The sequence below is a fragment of the Camelus bactrianus genome, chromosome 16, assembly GCF_048773025.1.
Source record: "Camelus bactrianus isolate YW-2024 breed Bactrian camel chromosome 16, ASM4877302v1, whole genome shotgun sequence".
NCBI classification, from domain to species: Eukaryota; Metazoa; Chordata; class Mammalia; order Artiodactyla; family Camelidae; genus Camelus; species Camelus bactrianus.
Window position 1 is genome coordinate 49,832,703 of NC_133554.1, and position 19,683 is coordinate 49,852,385.

Consider the following 19,683-nt stretch of genomic DNA (forward strand, 5'->3'; position numbering starts at 1 on the left):
ATCGTGCATGAAGCACTCAGAACAGTGCCAGGTACCTAGGAGGTGCTATAGATTTGTGTGCTGTTATTATCTCTATTAGTTAATTTTAACACAGCCTGGCTTATCCTTGATTGAGGAAACTGAGGCTCATGGAGATTAAGTCAATTACTGGCGATGGCAGAGCCTGAAACCGAACTCAGATTTTTCTGACGGCAGTGTTTTCTTCTCAGAACACGACTGGGCCTGCTCGGTGCTATCGAATTCCCTCTGCTGCTTGCCAGCTTAGGATTCGGTTTATTAGCCTTTCTTTGTACGGACAAGGGTGAAATCCTATATGACTGGGGCTCTGTCTTTAATCCCCATTCCACCCATCCCTGGCGAAAGAACAGTCAGCAGGTGGGGGCATGGGTGGGAGAAGCAGCTTCCCTCTTACATTCCCTCTTATAGGCCTAATCCTGCCCTTCTGATGTTGCCTCTGCTTCCTGATTTTCAGACAGCAGGGTATAATGGGGTGTGTGTAGGGGGTGTATAGCTCAGTGGTGGAGTGTATGCTTAGCATGCACAAGGGCCTGAGTTCAATCCCCGGTGCCTCCATTACAAATAAATAAGTAAACCTAATTACCTCCCCTCCCCCTGGAAAAAAAAAAAAACCCAAAACAAAACAAAAAAGAAAGCAGGGGTTAACCACAACTAAGTAAAAGAAATTCTATGATAAGCAGGACCCTCATCATACTGGTGGATTAAGGGGAGAAGTTGGCTGGCTAGGACTGTCCAACAGAAATACTATAAGCATGAGCCATATAGGTAATTAAAATTTTTCTAATAGCTATAGTAAAAAGGTAAAAAAAAAAAAAAAGGCAAAATTAATTTTAGTAATATTTAACCTAATATATCCAAAAGATTAGTTTCTACTTGGAATAAATACAAAAATTATAAACGAGATATCTGTATATATTTTTCGTATTAGGTGTTAAATCCATTGTGTATTTTACACATACAGCCCTTGAGCTATATACCGCAAGAGTACAAAGGTACGAGCCAGACACAAGGGGCTTGTCTTCCAAGGGGCGTCTTTATTCATCCGGCGACGTTATATGTCTGAAACTGTCCCCTGCATCCCCTCTCTTCTTCCACCGACACTCCGGTGGAAAAAAAAGGCTGAACCAATAAAGAAGTGTCTCGCCCGTCCTCCCCAAATCATCCCCAATTAGTGCAGTTTTTGCAGGCAATTGAGATTTCTTGTATGGTCACAGAGGGTCTGTGATCATCTGCACGATCTGTACTTCTCATCATACAGGGTCAGGTGCGAGGATCGGGGGGAGGGGGCATTTCAGGTTCTAGAAGGACTCAGTCCTCTTCGGACCGTTTTGTGCCCAAAGGGACGGTGTGGCCTCCATTGATGACAGCACCCCCGGAGAAGAGAGCAGCCCAATCTGCCAAACAGACGCTTGGCAGGGCTCAGATTTCCTGGACCGGATGGCGGGCCGGAGCCTGGAGGCCCGCACGGCGCTTGCCGACCATAGGATGCGCGGCCGGGCGTGCGCTTCTCGGCATTCGCCCGCATTCGGCCGGCGGCGCAGCTGCCGCAGATCCGCCGGGGGGCCGCCTCCTCCTGTGGGGCCTGGAAACGGCAGGAATCTCCCCTCCCCGGCTCCGCGTCCGCCTCCGGCAGGGGCCACGGGGCGGAGTCGCCCACCTGTCATCCGAGACGCCCCACGTGGGTCGGCCTGGGTGGGGGGCGGGGGTTGAAGGGAGGGAGAAAAGGCCGAGGCTGCGGGGGAGGTAGGAGCGAGAGTGGGGAGGAGAGAAGAGAGGAGAGAGGAGACAGCCACGCAGAGAGGAAGAGCAGAAGGAAGAATAAAGGGGACCTGAGGCGTCCAGAAAGGAACAGGTAAGGGGAGGCAGGTGAACAGAGGAGGGAAGCCCTGGGTTAGAGAGAGTGGGGCAATAGACAAGAGGCAGCTTTGAGGAAATGGCTACAGTAAAGGGACGAGGTAAGACCGAAAGAAGAGCAGAAGGGAATCGATTCTAGGGGGAGGTGGGAGGGGGGTCCTTCAGAGCGGCGGGGGAGGAACCCGGCTCTGAGCCTTTAAGGTTGCCAAGGCGACGGCCCTGGCCAGAGCGAGGCGCATTGACGTCAGCAGCCAAACGCTGATTGGCTGCGGCCGGGCCGTTTCCGGTGGAGCCGCCGCGGAGCCGCTATCGCAGAGTGGCGCCCGGCTGGGAGGGAAACGCTGAGAGAGCTCTGCAAGCCGTCGCCTCGCAGCCGCAGCCCCGTGCCCACCGCCGCCCGTCCCCAGGTGAGTGGGGTCGGCCGGGGGTCCCGGGTTGGCGAGCTTCGCCGCCCCGCCGCCCGTTTGGGGGGCGCTGGACCGATCCAAGATGGCGTCACGGGGAGCGACCTGCAGGGGGACGGCCGCACCCCCCTGCCCCTCCCCGGCTCCGGCGGGCGCCTCCCCGCAGGCCTCACGCCCCGGGCCGCGCCCCCGGCCGGGAGTCTGTACCTCCGAGACCCTTGGGGCGTCTGCTCCGATGCGGGGCTTCGCGGCCGCCCTACCTGCGCGCGCTCCCCGACTCCGCGGCCATCGCGCCCCCGCCGCCTCCGCCCCCGCGCGCGCCGCGGCCACCTCGCTCGCCCTCCCCCATTTCCTGAAGGACAACAGCTCGCTTTTCCCGGAATTCGCCATATCTCCCTCCAGCTTTTCTGGCTCGTCTTGAGACCCGGCCGTTCTTATTTTCCTCCTGTCTGCTCGTCAATCGCTTTCCCTCTCCTTCCCGGGATTACTGCCCCTCCCCCGCCCCCAGGACGGTCTTAGCTTGGGTCCTAAATTTCCTTTTGTCCCCTTTCATCTCCTTACCTTTCCTATTTTTTCCCCTCTGAGGTCCCCTTGCCACCACTGTGGCCTTCCGACTAAAACAGAATGAAGGATCGGCCTTCCTTCATTTTGTGGCCATGACTGTGGCATAAGTGAAGTGAAGGGCATTTTCCTGGCCTTTCTCTCGAAAAATACGCGGTACCTGTTAACCCCTCCAGCTCAGTGCAGGTGCGGTGCCAAACGTCTTAGCTACTTGAGAGATTCGCCGAGAGATGGGTCTTCCGCAGGGGAAGGAAAGCTAACACTTCCTCAAGATGACTCCCAAGAAAGTGTTCATGGCTGGTCTGAGGGTCTGCGGTCTGAATCAGCAAGTTTCTCAGAGTGTTTTAAATATTTCATGAAATCCTTTTGAAACTGAATTTTATCACAGCTGAATTTCCAAAAGAAAATCTGAGTGTTTTCTTATGAGTAGAGGCAATGCAGTGACGTTTTAAAACAGTTAAATAATTGGAGGGGTGAGGGAACCTAAATTGTTAGGCTCTTAAAGCTAAGTATGAGCACAGAATTAATCTAGGTATATTCGATTAAAAATAGTAAGATCATGAAATACGGATTTCAGGGGTTCACACGGTGACTGGATTAATCCTGGGGCATTTTTGTTAATAATGCTACCTTATTTCCAGTGTCTTCTTTTTCGTCTTTTTAATATACTGTTGCAAGCAAAAGACCAGCTTCATCTTTAGACCCAGTTCTCTTATTTCTACCACAGACCTGATCTTTGATTTGTCTGTTGAGTACATGTATTAATACTCCTGAAATATGTCTGAATATAGTATTTCTGAATGTCTTGGAGCATAAAAAAGATCATTTATCATTGTTCTTAGTGGCTTTCAGTATTTCAAATGCAGAAAATTCTACTGAAGTAGATTATCAGTTCATAAGGTAGTCTGACCTGGAAAAGTGACTAGTATAGATCTATCCTAAAGTAAATGGACTTTTTTTTTTTTTTTGACTGTTTATTAAGTAGAGGCATGATTCTTTTTCTGTGGCTTCTAATTTTTATGTGCTTATCAGGGAGCTACAAACTTGCTCATGGTCTGTTAGTCTCCTCGTTATTGACCTTTATCATGAAAGTTGTCAAAACAAAATGAGTAACAGTGGAGTACTTCAGCTCTTTACTCGTGTTTCTTTCTCCTTTTAAATTTACAGTTTCTTAGTGGTTTTGTGTGCGTTATATTTGGAAAAAATGGGTTAGTATTGAATTCAGTTGCTGAATGGAGGGGACCTTGATTTTATCTTCTAATCTTAATAATTAGAGATTGGAAAGAAAACAGTTATGACTGTTGTTAAATTACTAAGCTTTTGATTCCAGGGTAAGGTTAGCTGCTCATGATTGTATTTCTGTTTAGTTTACTTCACATGGTAGTTTGAACCTTCTAAAATTCACTAAATGAAATTTATCTATTGATCTTCATGTGTGTTTAAAACTTCATGTGTTTTAACATTTTCCTGTCCAGATGAAGAAAATGTTTTGACATATTCCTGTCAAAATCTTTTCTACTTGGTAAGGTGTTTGTTTATTTATGTGTGTTTAATTTTTTTTCTAGTAAGGATTCCCTCTTTCTAGTTGGTAAGTGTGTTATCTAGGGCTAGAATCTGGTAAAAAGAGTCTGGAATAAAAGATTGCTTTTAAAACTCATCTGGCATTTCTTTTACGTTTCCAAAAATCTTAATTATGCTAGTAGTTGGCTAATCAAAGCCTTTGCTCCCGTAGTTTGCTGGTTGACAATTAGGACATTCCTCTGGGATACGAGTTACATATAGGGAATGTCAGATGTTCTTCATTGTGCTTACTTGCTTTCACTTATTGCTGACTTGTGTGCCCTTGTAATTCTCTGTCCTGTTTACCAGTTACACACTTCCCACGTCGTCATGATTTCTTTTGTAGGAGGAGAACTGAATGAAATTCCCTTAAGGGCCTGACTCCTCAGCAGCCCGCCTCTGCAGGGGATAGTGGCTCATACTTCCTCCCAGGAGCTGAGGTTATTGCCTCTTACTATTGCTGCCTACAGAGCCTAGATCCTGTGCAGCAGGACTTAAATGAAGCACTTCTTTAAGGGGATGCTATTTCTCTATGTATTTTACTCCCTAGCCCCCACCGCCCTGTTAAGAAAAAAAAAAATCTACTTAGTGAGGGAAAAAAAAATCCTTGTGAATTTGGTAAGTCAAAGGCCAAACTGGCATTTGCTCTTTATAAATAGTTTTCCCAAGCATCTGTGTGTTTTTCCTGTAGACCACCATGGCGTCTGGCAGCACTGCCAGTGAGGAGGAGCGAAGCCTCCGGGAATGTGAGCTCTATGTCCAGAAGCACAACATTCAGGCACTGCTCAAGGATTCTATCGTGCAGTTGTGCACTGCCCGGCCTGAGAGACCCATGGCATTCCTCAGGGAATACTTTGAGAGGCTGGAGAAGGTAAAAAATAAATGGGGGGAGAAGATGAGATGACCCTGACAATGATTAAATGTAATGCTGTAGAAAGGTGCTGAGTTGTATCATTTGGAAGAAAAGAAATTCTGACCAAATAAGAAGTCTGTAGTAGAACTTCGAAAGGGAAATGCAGTTACGGCATTTGTAGTAATTTTTAACTTTGTAATCAACAGATGTTATCAAAACAAATCCGTATGCTAAATTTCCTTAGCTAACAGGGTTTCCAGATGTAGTTTCTTATAACTGTTTTAATTAGTACGTAAAACTGACTAAATAAAATAACTGACAAGATCAGAAGTAGTAAGCAGTTATGTGAAGTGAGAAATTTAATGCATTAAAGCATTCAATGCTTTTCTCTTCAACAAAACAAGTAAACTTAAAAGCTTTACTCCACCTTTTGAAATCGTAGTAAACACTTGAGTCTAGGTTGTGACATTTATCAGAAACTGAATTAGTGAAGTGTGTTTTACTGTAGAATATGTCTCCGATGAACCGACTATAGAGGAGAGATATCAAGATTGATGGTTGTCAGAATTTTACTCTATTTACAGTTTTGGTCAGGGTTTGTTTTCTCTTAAAAAAATTAATCCAGTTCTTAGGCTTTGTTGTTCATCCTCATTATGTGTATGTCAATGTGACCTAAGCATGTGGTATATGCTTTTCTAAGCGAAATGGTAATTTATCATCAAGGACAATGCTTCAGTTCAGTACCCTCAAAAAAATGATGAGTGGGAACATTTGGATCGTTAAATGTTTTGAGTAGTTTGTTTGATTTGCTTCTGAAATTCAGCAAGATAAATTCACAGGTTTTTTTTTTTAATGTGTATTGAAGTTTTAATGTGGTTCATAATGATTGTGAACCAGTTGGGAGGCATTTTCTTAGTTATTTGGTTTTTAATTGTCTAATTGTATTATAGAAATACTGGTAATATACCCCACTGGTTTGGACAGTTTCTTTTCTTTTCTTTTTTTTTTTTTAATTTTTTTCCTGCTAGTTTTATTGAGATATAATTGACATACAGCACTGTATTAGGGGGTGGTAATTAGGTTTTATTTACTTGTTTATTTTCAAAGGAGATGCTGGGGATTGAACCCAGGACCCTGTGCTTGCTAGGCATGCAGTCTACCTCTGTGCTGTCTCCTCCCCAGGACAGTTTCTTAATCAGCATAATTTATTAGTAAAAGAACCTTTTTATACTGATGTTTAAAAAAATGTTTGGGTGCCCCAGTGATAGGGTATTTTCTACTGATTTCTTGAAAAACTGTTTGTTAAAATTGGTGTCTGGTACCATGATTAGAATAATGAAAACAGCAACAAAAGCAACTGACCAGTCTCTGTGAATGTAGCCTTGCTGTCTCAGAATTGTGGTAGAAAGTTTGGCTTTTTCCTGTTTAAGCAGTTTCCTAATAGTGAAACACTGTAGAGCCAGGCTGCTGTGGGCCTTCCCTGTTTTGAAGTAAAGTGCGTTCCTGGAGATCTGGTTCTGAAATGGGTCACTGTAAGGTGATCCCTCTTCTCTTTGGACATCAATAGAAACCATCCGATGAGAGGATAGAGTTGGTGAGACATTAAGTGTGTGTCTTTTTATAGGGAGTGTTGCGTGCATGGTGCTCATTTCAGAGTTTGTACTCTTCACGGCCATGTTTCAGCACTAACCAAGAGAAAACAAGAAATTAATCATTAAAGTAGTTTCTTTGCACATGAAATTTTTTGAGTTAAGGTATGTTGGCTTCTTTACCTCTTAATAAAAGTTACAGCTTAGCACCGTGTTTTCTGTAACTCAAGGATCTTTGTTCACTTGCACAGTTCCTTTAGTCAGAGTTGAATACCCGTATTTGGCCTTGAAGTAACTAGGTTGTCAGCTTTTCAACAGGTCATTGTTCTATACATTAGGTGTTAGGTTCTGTGTCTGAAAATACAGTCACATTCTTGTCACCTCTCTGTGTCAACCGGAGGTCATGTTTCTCGTACCCTCAACTGGTCAATAAAAACGTACCAAAAACTCTCATAGGTGGTCCATTGAAAGCGTCTGCATTTTACTTCAGACTGTTATTTGTAATTTGAAACCTTTTTAAATGCATATATTTAGTAGAACCTTGCCTCTCTGATAGAGGGATTTTAATAGCTCCAACTATGGAGTGTTTCCTGTGTGCCAGGTTCTGTGTGAGCACTTTACATACACACATTTCTCCTTATTTTCAGTATGTTTGGTTGGTGATTATTACCATTTTATGGAGGTAGCATGTGAAACCAAGAGAAACCAAGTTAACTTGGCTGTGGTCATACAGGGCAGTAGCTTTTGCTGCAGCATACATTGCCCAGATGGCAGTGGTTTCCTGCAGAAGTCCTCATCTCTTGGTCATATGCAGCTCTTCTGGGCTCGGCCCATCTTCCCTTCTGGGCTCCATGTTTTGTTCTGGGGCTGAGTGGAAGGAGTAGTCACTATAGAAGTGTGCTGTTCTCAAGGCAGAGGGAGATCAGACGCTCCTGGGGCCTGAACCAGACCTTACAGGCGGACATGGTATGGCACGCCCACGTGCGTTCCATGGCTGAAGCAAGCCATGTAGCAAGCCCCGAGTCAGTGGGGTGGGAAGTTTACCTCACCTGTGGAGAAAAGTGGAATGGCCAGGGTAGGGAGGGAACAAATAGCAATTGTTGAAAACATGTTAAGTAAGTGGTGGGGACAGGATCTGAATGTAATACTCTAGAACATGGTGACAGTAAGTCGACTAGGAAAGGTTCTTTTGTTTTTGTTTTAATAAGTGGGAGAACTGACAAGGGAGGAGACTGACCGAAGAATGACAACAGCAAGAAAAAGGATATAAAAATGTATCATGACACACAGTAGAAATCGATGATCTCAGTAATGGCTCTGAGTCTTTAGAGGTAGGTTCTATCTGGTTGCTGTTAAAGACGAGAATCCATGAAAGTGTTAAAGTCAAAATGCTTTTGGTACTTCAAAATTATCTTTAAAAGTCAGATAGAAGACAGTTCCAAATGAGATGTAGTTACTTGTGAAATTTTTCATGAAATTTTTGTGAAATATGTCAGTGACAAATTTTGGGATTGGAATTTGTGTTTTCATTTATACTCTTAAACTTTGAGGAGACTTGTGTTTTAGAGTTCTCAGTTAATATGGAATGGGAAAACCTTACCAGTTAGTTATTGGAATTACCAGAATGAAAATGAAGTGAGTTTTATTAAAATGTGTATTTTTTTTTTAAAAATTGGTTACATATTTGCACATGGTTCTAAATTCTGTAGGTACAAAAGGGTATAACAACAAAAAGTCTTTTTCCTCACTTCCTTGAATGCAGCTCCTGTTCCATAGATAATATATGGACATTTACAAATTCATATATAAAAGAGCTTTCTGTTCTTCTCCAACGTGTGTATGGTATTCCATTGTGTGGATATACTACAATTTACTTAGTGACCACGTTGGTGACCATTTGGTTGTTCTCAGTGTTTTACTGTTGAAACAGTGGTATAGTAAATAACTTGGTAGATCTGTCATTTCACATACATGCATATTTTAGAATAAATTCCTGGCAGTAGAATTACTGGATTATTTGGTCAACAAGTAATTGCGTTTGTAACTAACTATACAACTATATTGAAGTTATTTTTGTTACAGGCTTTTCTTACTGTGTTTTTAATTGAAAATTAGAAACTCTAGAGAAGTGAGAAAAATGAAGTTGCCTCCTTCCTCCAAAAAAATAAAAACCAGGCATGACGTTACTAACAGAATAAACACTGTTGATAACAACTGGCTGTGGCGCTAGGCTTTTCTTGCTGCAGGTGCGTATTCTTTTGCTGCCAGACGCAGAGCTGAGCACCCGTCAGGAGAGAGAGCGGTCGTCTCCATGATTTCTTTTTTATCAAAAAATTCTCAGAAATAATTAGTAAATGCTAAGTTCATTTAGAATTTGAAAGATGGTTTAGAAAAATAATGGAGAATGAGTCAGATGAATGAGAAAGTAGTAGATAATACATTCTTAGCTTTTTAAAATTCTGATTTTATGTCAGGCATAACTCATTCTTTACTGCAGACCTGAGAGGAATTCCTTTTTAAGGCCCTAGATCTGAAAATAAGAGTGTTTAAAATAGTTCATAAGTTTTATACAGATTGGTTTACTAGGAAGTTTTTTAAAGCAGGTAAACTTTTTTTGTTTTAACTTCAAGTGTAAACCCTGATAATAAAGAATGCTTCTAGCTCTGTTAAGGAGAAGTATTGTTACATTTGATCTTATTTAAATTCTTGGTTAGTATCACATCATTGCATTGTCTGTCTGAGACTCCAGCTAGAATATGAATTCCACGGGCTCGTGACTCTCTCTCTTTGGTTTTTATATTCCCCTTGCCTAGCGTAGACTTGGCTTGGCAGATCCAGAGAATACTTACTGAATTAATGGAACAGACCAGTAATCTAGACATTCTTGTATCGCTTTGCTGTGCCTGAGTGTTTATTCCCAGATGACATTCTTGGGAGTAGGATGGGGCAGGGATCTCACGCTGATTTCCCAGGAGTTTGTCTTGCAGTTTGTTGCTGTTGTGTGCGTTACAAATCATTGTTGATATATTATTATAATGAATACCCAGTTTTTTATTTGCATGTTACTGTCCTTGTACCAGTGGCTTTTGTTCATTAATAAGTACAGCATCTGTCATCATCGGAGAAAGAGTACAGTCCTTTCAGAATATTTCTTTACAGACTTGACTGTTTTTTTCCCATTGGTAATTGGCCTTTTTCCCCTTAACTTTCACCTTGGTAATAGAGGAAGGGATTTAAAGTGACCGAGAAGGACTGTCACTGGAATGTGAGACTATCAGCTTTACATGCTGAAGGTTATAAAGTCATAATTTTTTTCAGGAGGAGGCAAAACAGATCCAGAATCTGCAGAAAGCGAGCAGCCGCGCGGACTCAAGGGAGGATGAAATCTCCCCTCCTCCCCCCAACCCTGTGGTAAAGGGCCGCAGGCGACGAGGTGCTATCAGCGCTGAGGTCTACACGGAGGAAGATGCTGCGTCATACGTCAGAAAGGTGCTTTGGATAGCTGAACATTGAAATGTTTTCGAGACCCATGTGCTAGTCATTCAGTCTCCTTTGATGGATACGTGCACTCCTGAATAGTAAAACACAGGCAGGGTAGATTGTACTGCATCCTGTGTGATTCCTGGGCAGGGAACAGGTTTCTTTAATAGCATGCCATTAAAGGAAATAATTAATAGTAATTATAAAACAGTGAATAATTGCATTTTGGGGGTTTGATGGTGTTTTGCAGTAGAAGAGCAGGCACTACTCTGTTTCCCCTTGAATCATGGTGTCAGTTTTTTTAACATCCTGTAATTCACGTTGTGGCTTTTAATCTTTTATCCTGTGAGCTTCGTTCATCTCAATTGGCTCTTCCTTAGAGCCAGTCTGCCATTTTGAGGTACGTTGTTAGCCTGAACAGGAGAGAATTGTGCTGGCAAGAAGTTGTGAAACTAGTAGCACATGATCAGTTTAAAAAATGACTAGTTGTCATAAAATGCTTAGTTTTGCCTCAGTAATGACTCGGGGTAAGGTGTTTTTTGTTTGTTTGTTTGTTGTTTAAGTTGAGGTGTAGTCAGTTTACAGTGTTGTGTCAATGCCAAGGTGTTTTGACCTGTGTCTTTAGTTGTTGACTAGGAACCAAGTACCAGCCTTTAAATACAGGCCTAGTTGTAGCCAAAGGGATTAATTAGTCAATATATGTTGAGTGTTTGTGGATCAAAGATAGTGTAAGAGTGTTGTGTTGAAAATATATAAATACCATAATGAACTTGACATTTAATTGAATAATAGGTTGCAAACATGAAATGGTTTTGGTTTATGGAATTGTCATTTGACTTTCTGTTTTTTTCTTAGGTTATACCAAAAGATTATAAGACAATGGCTGCTTTAGCTAAAGCCATTGAAAAGAATGTGCTGTTTTCACACCTTGATGATAACGAGAGAAGGTAGGTACAGTCTTTGTTACCCTGCTTTTCTAGTACAGCTGCAGTCCGTAACTAGTAACTAGTCATAACTAGTCTCATGGTCACAGATTTTAAGGCTCTTAACAGTCGTTTACCTGATGACAATCCAGGCTGAAAATCTGGGGGCTTTAATTCTAAGGTTAACGTTTGAAGTCCATAGAAGAGGCACATAAAATGTAACACAAGGCCCTCTCTCCCTTGCAGTGATATTTTTGATGCCATGTTTCCGGTTTCCTTCATTGCTGGAGAGACTGTTATTCAGCAAGGTAAAGGTTGATGCTTTTACGACACACAGTATTATTACTGGCTCTTGCTTTCCTTTCTAAGCCTACCATTCCCCCTTCTGTTATACTATTGGACTTTCCTATTTCTTTTTTTAATTAAAATCTTCTGAGCTAAAAGGCACATTTTGTCTAAGGGACTAATAGTTCCCAAAGCATCTGATACAGTTTTGCTTATAGTAACTGTTAAAGGAAACTCATGCGTTTTTACTTTGTATGGAGTTTGAGAACCACGTGTGTTTCATACATCCTTCATATTGATGGCTAACCACTTAGTAAAATAAAGCAGGAAACAATCAGAGCGCTCCCACTCTTCATCGTATGGCTTCTCTGTTTGTAAGGTTCCTTGCCGTCTCCTGAGTATTGACTGGCCACATGCTAATGTGGGTCACATCTTTTGGGTCTCTTCCCTTTTTTCCTTTCTGATTTACTCTTGGTATTTTCATGGGTCTTCGTGATCTGTATGTCTTCTTGTTTAGTGACTATCTGATACTTTGTTACTTAACTATTTGAGTTGTTTCTGGTTTTGTCGTTGTTATAGATGATGTAGCATTTAATACCTTTGTACACACAGTGCTTTTTTAAGTTATTTTTCAGAGATATTCTTGACCACAAGATGACTAAAACTTGATCAGTTTTATGACTTTGAAATATATTGCTGGACTTTTTTTTCCTGAAAGATTGTGTTAATTTTTAATATACTCTTTTCTCCCACAGCACCTTAGTAAGTTTATTATTTTACATTAATTTGGTAGGGTTTTTTTTGTTTTTGTTTTTGGATCTGTTTGCTGGGGAGGTAATTAGGTTTATTTATTGATTGATTAATGGTGGTACTGGGGATTGAATCCAGGACCTTGTGCATGCTAAGCACATGCTCTACCATTGAGTTATACCCTCCCCCCTATTTTGGTAGTTTTGATTTGTGCTTTTTAATTTATAATATGCTCCTAACTTTTTTATTCTCCTCATTTTTAGGTGATGAAGGGGATAACTTCTATGTGATTGATCAAGGAGAGATGGATGTAAGATTTAATTATAGCAAAAATATGTTGATAATCTTAAAAGTCAACTTGTTAATATTTATTGCTAAGAGTTTCTGAAGGGCTATATTACAGCCCATGTATGTTAAATTCCTTTTGCCAAATATTTTAATGACACAGAAACTTCTTAAAGGTAATTTCTTTAGCTAGACATACAGTTCAGAACTTTTTCTAGAGTAGTTGAGGCACGTGTATGCTGTGGAGCAGGCCAAGTGTAAGGGAGGGTCTGGATTGATCTGGTAATGAGCTGTGAGACTTGGTAAGGCCTTGAATCTCTAAGTCATGTTGCTTTCTTAAGATTATTAGAAAACTCAGTGCCCTGTGTAAGTAAAATGCCTATTAACACAGTGCCCTAGCGCAGTATTCTGTAAATACATGGTTATTATTAATGCTTAGCGTATTTTTTTATCAGATAGTTAAACCAGGTAATCATAGACACTCTAAACTTACTTAACTCATTGTCAGAAATCAGCCATTTTGCTCTGCTGTATACCGAAAACATAACATACTCTTGTTTTTTAAAACAAAGTTCAGGATTTGGACCTCTTAAAAATGTTTATGGGTTTTTCAAACTTATGTGTTTTGTAGGTAGAAAAAAACAGTTTGTTTGTATTTTAGGTCTATGTCAACAATGAATGGGCAACCAGTGTTGGGGAAGGAGGGAGCTTTGGGGAACTTGCTTTGATTTATGGAACACCTAGAGCAGCCACTGTCAAGGCAAAGACAAATGTGAAATTGTGGGGTATCGACCGAGACAGCTATAGAAGAATCCTTATGGTAAGACACCATGGTTTTTGGAGTGTGATTTACAGTCGAGTGTATGTAACTAACGTTTGAGTAATATCACCAAGTTAAAGTGAGAATATTTTTTACTTTCAGCGATTGAATGCTTTACATTAAGCTCAGCGTAGCATTATTCATTGTACCTGGTTATCAGTAATGCAAATTTCATATCCCTTTCTCATTAAGGGAATAAACAAAGTAATAAAACCATTGGAACATTCTGCAGACTTTTTGCGAACTTTGTGACGTTTATGGAGTAGCTTGAGTATTTAAGTCCCAGCTAATGACAGGAATCATCCTGAATGACTTTCTTAAGTTTGTGGCTGTTTTACAATATGCAGTTGGATATGTTTAGAAAATTTTCTATATTGAGGGGATGGAAATATATAAATTATGTGTATATTTATGTATAATAAATATAAGTGATAATATATGTAAATATATGTTATATATGTATTTTAAGTGTATAAATATATAAATTGCAAGACAATTTACTGTGAACAGAATGTTATAGAGGAACTGTGTGTTTCCCCTAGATATATTTAACAAACCTTGCAGATAAGAAATTTTAGTTTAGTTTGGGGTATGGCACTCTTGTCAGTGATGGCGGGGATGTTGTTTATATGGTAGCAGTTTTATTTCCTTATTTCTGTGGAGGATTGGGATTGTGGGAAAGAACCCTGGGCTGGAAAAATATTTAGCTCTAGTCACACATATTATTTGCTATTTTTTTTGAGAACATTATTTGCTTATTTGATACTTCAGTAAATTGGTGAATATTTTGGCCATATACCTGGTGATCCTTTTAATAGAAAGTTACTAAAAGGTTTTTATTGAACCGAGTAGAGGGCTTGCCATCTTCAGCACGAAGGAGAACAATCATGTGTCAAGAAGCAGCAGCAGCAACCTTTGACTTCTCTGTTGTTAATTTGCTTGAAACTTAATATTTCTTATTCCACAGCGTTATGTGAATCACACATTTTAGAGATACGATTTTTAAATTTTTTTCGTTTACAGGGAAGCACGCTGAGAAAGCGGAAGATGTATGAGGAGTTCCTTAGTAAAGTGTCTATTTTAGGTGAGTTTTGGAAGATTGCGTGGAGAATTGTTAAATTGAAGTGTTCATGATGCTTAAGGAGAACCCATTATGTTTCATAAAGACTGCGCCAGTTATCAGCTCGCTCGCTCTTTTTTTTTTGCTAATACTAATGGTAATGAAAAACACATGGAATGCAAAGTTGATGTTTGACTAAGAAGTCATTTTAAAATGTGTTTAATTGGCTAGTATATGAGAAAACTCTTAAATAGAAATTACTAGATTTGGAGAAAGGTTTCTGGAATTACATGTCCTGGAGAGACAGAAAGGGTAAAAGTGTCCTCCTCCTGACTGTAGACATTCACAGTTCTTCCCTGTGACTTATGAATTGAATCTCTTGCTCCATCAGTGAGTTTATTGGTTCAGGAAAGTGAGTATTTCCAGGAATGCATTTCCTCTGTAGGAAGATTAGGTATCATTTGCTGGCTTTCTCTGAAAATGTACTAGAAGTTTATGGAAATCTAGAGTAAAGCAGGGTGGTTGTAGATATTTCTATATATTTAGTTATGTGGACTTAGAGACATTATTACAAGCTGTTCTTCATTGGGAGAGGATATGGTGATTTTTCAAAGGTAATAGTCTTCAGCCATTGCTTTGTTACAGTGAATTGACTTTTTTTGCCCTTACTTGTCCTTTCTCTGAAATAATTACATTTACTTAGTGTCTTGGGTGTAAGGTTGGCCTTTGGGAACAAAAGTTGTTTTCTAGTTACTCTTATTGGTTTCATAAATTCAACTGAGGAGATAAATAGATACATTATTTCTATGAATCTCTGGAATGATATAGTTGCTGACACTGTTACTTTTAGGTCCTGTAATTGTAGGTTTGATTTGTATCGATGGCAGTTTTTAGGAATACTTAATGATGGCATTCTTTTTATTCTTTTGCCATTGGATTTAGTTGGTATAAATTAACTTGGCCACCGTGCTACTGAAGGAAGGCTCTAAGGGCCATCTGTAGGTAAGAGGAGGATCTCTCTGAAACGAGAGGCATTTGAAGGCAGGTGCCGTGTTTAATCTGAGCCATTACTAGACAGTTAAATTGGCATGGCTGTTTGGTTGACTTCTGTAAAAATTTCTAGCAGTACCAAATAATGTAGACAAATTCTTCCGATTCTTTCCTTATAGAATCTCTGGACAAGTGGGAACGCCTCACAGTAGCTGATGCATTGGAACCGGTCCAGTTTGAAGATGGGCAGAAGATTGTGGTGCAGGGAGAACCAGGGGATGAGTTCTTCATTATTTTAGAGGTAAACAGCTCTGCAGTTGATGGTACGGCGGAAGCGAGAAAATAGGGAATACCGATTCTGCTTTATAGCTTTAGTTTTTAAGATCACCTGACAGTTCTATTTAAAAATTATCATTCACTTTGAAATGCATTTGTTTGGTTTTCTGCCAGGCCACCATGTTTTACATGAGTTTGAGGTGGAATTCTGGAAGGGCTGTCCCTGAAGTAATAGCCAAATTCTGACTGGCTTAGATTAGTCCTCATCACGCAAGCCAAACAGAGCCCAGCCATTTAGCGTAACAGACTGTTAACGTGTGCTGCACCATCCTCGTTAAAATCATGTGTTTGGGCTATTTGACAAACAAGGATCAAAGTCCAGTATTTAAATTCTAAAGGTTACTAGGTTTTCTGTCTTCATAATCCATGGAAATGTACAGCAGATACCTTTGCTGGCCAAGAAGCGCCACATAGCAGATTTTGTATGAATGTGGCTCAGTGGATGCTAATGGTGTTGTTTAAACCAGGGGTCGAGGGACTCTTTCTGTAAAGGGCCAGACGGTAAGTAATTTAGGCTTCTGTGAGCCATAGTGTTTCTGTTGCAGACTCACCTCTGTTGTCATAGTGGGAAAGCAGCCATAGGCAGCATGTAACTGATTTGGTGTGTTGTTCCTATAAAGTTTTATTTATTAAAAAAAAAGCTGTGATCTTGGATTCGGCCCTCCGGCCGCAGTTTGCTAACCTTTAAGCACCTCAGCTTGATGAGGGGACCCCCGGCGGGGGCTGCTGAGTAAACAGGAATCAAGCCCACGTAGTGCCTATTTGCAGGTGTGCTCTATCGCACGGACGCTGATTTGCAGTGACTGCTGAGTCCTTTTTCTTGTTTGTTTTCATTTCTGAAAAGTAGCTAAAATTGCATAGGATGTTTAACATACCAGCCTGGATTTGAAAGTGTTCATGTATTTTGCTTTTCGGTGGCTTCATCCCAGGGCTCAGCGGCTGTGCTGCAGCGTCGTTCAGAAAATGAAGAATTTGTTGAAGTGGGAAGATTGGGGCCTTCTGATTATTTTGGTATGTGGATTTCCTCATCCTAAACATACAATTTCTTCTCTCAATGAGGTATCAGTCTTTCATAATCTTTTTTCTTGAATTTTATTATTTTTTTTTAGTTTCCTCGCTCTGAGAGAAATAGTGTGAGATTTTGATCTTTACTCAGTTAATAATTAAGTTACTGATTGTCTCATGTCTGCCAGTTGTTTAAGTGCAGATGTGGTGTGGCCGGTACTAGGTTATAAGGAGAAGTAAATGCTGTTCTTTTCCCCTCAGAAGCGTGCCTGCGAGAAAGCGGCCCTCCGTGGAAGTTAGCCTGCTCTTAACCACGCCTTTCCTTTCTCCAGGTGAAATCGCACTGCTGATGAATCGTCCCCGTGCGGCCACCGTGGTGGCTCGTGGCCCCTTGAAGTGCGTTAAGCTGGACCGACCTAGATTTGAACGTGTTCTTGGCCCGTGCTCAGATATCCTCAAACGAAACATCCAGCAGTACAACAGTTTTGTGTCACTGTCTGTCTGAAATCTGCCTCCTGTGCCTCCCTCCTTGCCTCCCCCCAGTCCACGCTTCACTCGTGCAGACTGCTTTCTGTTCCCTCTGCAGCGCCACATGGCCGCTGGCATCGCAGCTTCTTGTCGGTTTCTATTAAAAGTTGCTTTTATTGCACTGTTTTTATTTCGGAGCACTAACTGAATGCTCGTACACAGTTAAATAAATAGAAAGAGTTCTCTGGAGACTTTGCTGTTACTGCTTCTCTTTGTGCAGTGTTAGTGTTCCACATGGCAGCGCGTGCCATGCTTCCTGGTGAGGGCAGATCCCTGCACCAAATGAATTACCATAGTCATGATGTAACAGTGCAAGATTTTTTTTAAAGTGACGTAATTTTCCTGTTATCGTAGGCATATTTTAGACTGTGGCCATATATGCTGTATTTCTTATAGAATAAATGATTTCTCATTAAGCTCTGAGGATTAGGAAAAACAGAAGTAGAAGAATCTTAGTACAGTAGAATGGCATCTGCCTGTATTTAAACTAGTTTTAAGGGTGGAGAAATGCCCATTTTTGCTAGTGATCAGATTCATCTGATCTGCTCAGTTTTTTTTTTTTTTCTTTTTAACAATTTTGATTTGTCAAGCTAATTTACGTGGTTTTGTTTATATCTTGTTATTAATGTTTCCTCTCCACTTCTCTGACTATACCTGCCTTTTGAGTTTGAAACCAAATCATAGGCTGCAAATATTGGGTTATGATTTAATTATGTCTGCCTCAGCTCACAAATTCTGATCAGACCTTTATTTATCCACCTAGTGCCAAATACTGACCATCAAATGCTGAATGGAGGTTAAGAATTTGAGGTCTGCACTCTTGGTTGTTAACTTAGAGATTTTGGTTAATGTATATCCTTCAGTTGATTCCAGGATAATAATCTCTTGTGCTCCTTAAACACTGATCCCAGGAGGTTGGACTTGCTGGGAAGAGATAGACTAGATGGAACAAATGTTGTAGCAGGAAAACGGAGGTGGTTCTGCTAAGGGGAGAAGGGCCAGGTGGCCAGCGTTCCACGCTGGGAACTTTGCCCCATCACATTCACTGGGCATGAGATTTGGAAAGAGGCGTTTTACTTTGGCTTAACTTCCCTCCTTTTTACATCAACTAGAATTGATGGTGGTTTAGAGGTGGGGTAGGATGTGTCTGTTTCAAATTGGTCTAAAAGGCAATCCTGCTGAGAAGTTCTGCTTTTCATTTTATTTCTCTACCAAACTTTTTTGTGTAAACTTGTGTGTTGAGTCTTAACTGTATTTCAGTATTTTCCAGGCTTATCAATCTTAACGTGTTGTTACATTATTCCATGTGCACCAATAAACCCAACTGTTTATTTTTATTATTGTTATTTTTTAAACAAAATTTCACAGTTCCGTAATGTAGGCACTTTCATTTACATTGTGATTTATATAATATGTAGGGTTATATTGGGAGTGACTGCAAGCATTTTCCATCTGTGCAACTAGCTCTGATTATTAATCCCCTCTCCTTCCCCATCTCCAGGTAATTTAAATTGGCCATGGTAGATTTTTTTTTCATAGATTTGAACGGTTTTTAGGTTGTTACTAAGTTAGGAGTATAAATCTGGGAAAGAGGTTTTATTTACATTCTAGTGTGGGATAGAAAGCCACCTTAACTACAAATTTTTTATTTTTCAATATATTAAATGAGGATTTTCTGATCTGTTTCTTGTTTAGCCACTTTTTTATATTTAAAATATAAAAAATAAAAATTAATGTGCTTATTAGCTTAAAGCTTGATTTGATCTTTGTTAAAATGCCAAAATTGTACTCAACTGAATTTAGAATACTGTAAATTTGCAGTTTCATGTATGTATAGAATCATGTTCATGTATAGATACATACGATGCTTCTACATGAGTTTTGCTCTTAAATCATTGGCTTGCTGTTTACTCCCTTTTGTAGTTTTTAATCTGTGAGAATTTAAGTCAAAATTTAAAAATGATCACATTTAAAGCTTTATCTTTGTGCAATCTGAGTGTATGTGGCAAATCACCATTGGCATAATGGGTCTCAGTTGATATTCAGGGCTTTAGCAGCCATTTCTGGGCTTGGTAAGTGAATTTATGAGATACTGCTGTAGGGAGCATAGATGGCCAAAGGACCATTTTGTACTGTTTCCTGGTTACTAGTCGGATTATACTGTGTGTGCTAATATACTCTCTTCTTTTTGTTATAGATTGTCTTAACCGTAGGTCAAGTAATAAAAAAAGATTAAATAATTTAATTCTTTAATGAATCAGTTTTTCTTCCCTTTCTCCTTCCCTTCTTTTCTCCCTCCCCCTTCCCCAGAAACTCCAATCTGGTGGGCCAGGAAAGTGAATTTAGTGGGTCAGGGTTTTGAAAGAGTAATGTTTATTTTCA

General features: G+C 40.4%; 1 protein-coding gene across 2 annotated transcripts; it reads left to right on the forward strand.

Moving 5' to 3' along the window:
- Positions 1-1,713: 1,713 nt before the first annotated feature.
- Positions 1,714-19,546, forward strand: PRKAR1A (protein kinase cAMP-dependent type I regulatory subunit alpha). 2 transcript variants are annotated; one of them, XM_074343562.1, is made up of 11 exons: positions 1,714-1,870; positions 5,089-5,268; positions 10,158-10,328; positions 11,175-11,266; positions 11,489-11,550; positions 12,541-12,587; positions 13,224-13,382; positions 14,406-14,466; positions 15,612-15,733; positions 16,698-16,779; positions 17,106-19,546. In XM_074343562.1, the coding sequence occupies exons 2-11, from the start codon at positions 5,095-5,097 to the stop codon at positions 17,276-17,278; spliced, it is 1,143 nt and encodes a 380-aa protein (XP_074199663.1). In that variant the 5' UTR covers positions 1,714-1,870; positions 5,089-5,094; the 3' UTR covers positions 17,279-19,546. The 2 variants fall into 2 exon arrangements, with proteins under 2 accessions (XP_074199663.1, XP_074199662.1); XM_074343561.1 differs by lacking the exon at positions 1,714-1,870 and adding an exon at positions 2,121-2,279.
- The last annotated feature ends 137 nt before the right edge of the window (positions 19,547-19,683 follow it).

What these genes read in the sequence shown, in the direction of transcription:
- PRKAR1A (XM_074343562.1), top strand. Translation starts at nt 5,095, where the DNA reads ATGGCGTCTGGCAGCACTGCCAGTGAGGAGGAGCGAAGCCTCCGGGAA. An exon ending in AGAGACTGTTATTCAGCAAG is followed by an intron (nt 11,551 to 12,540) that starts GTAAAGGTTGAT and finishes CCTCATTTTTAG; the next exon opens with GTGATGAAGGGGATAACTTC. An exon ending in TTGATCAAGGAGAGATGGAT is followed by an intron (nt 12,588 to 13,223) that starts GTAAGATTTAAT and finishes TTTGTATTTTAG; the next exon opens with GTCTATGTCAACAATGAATG.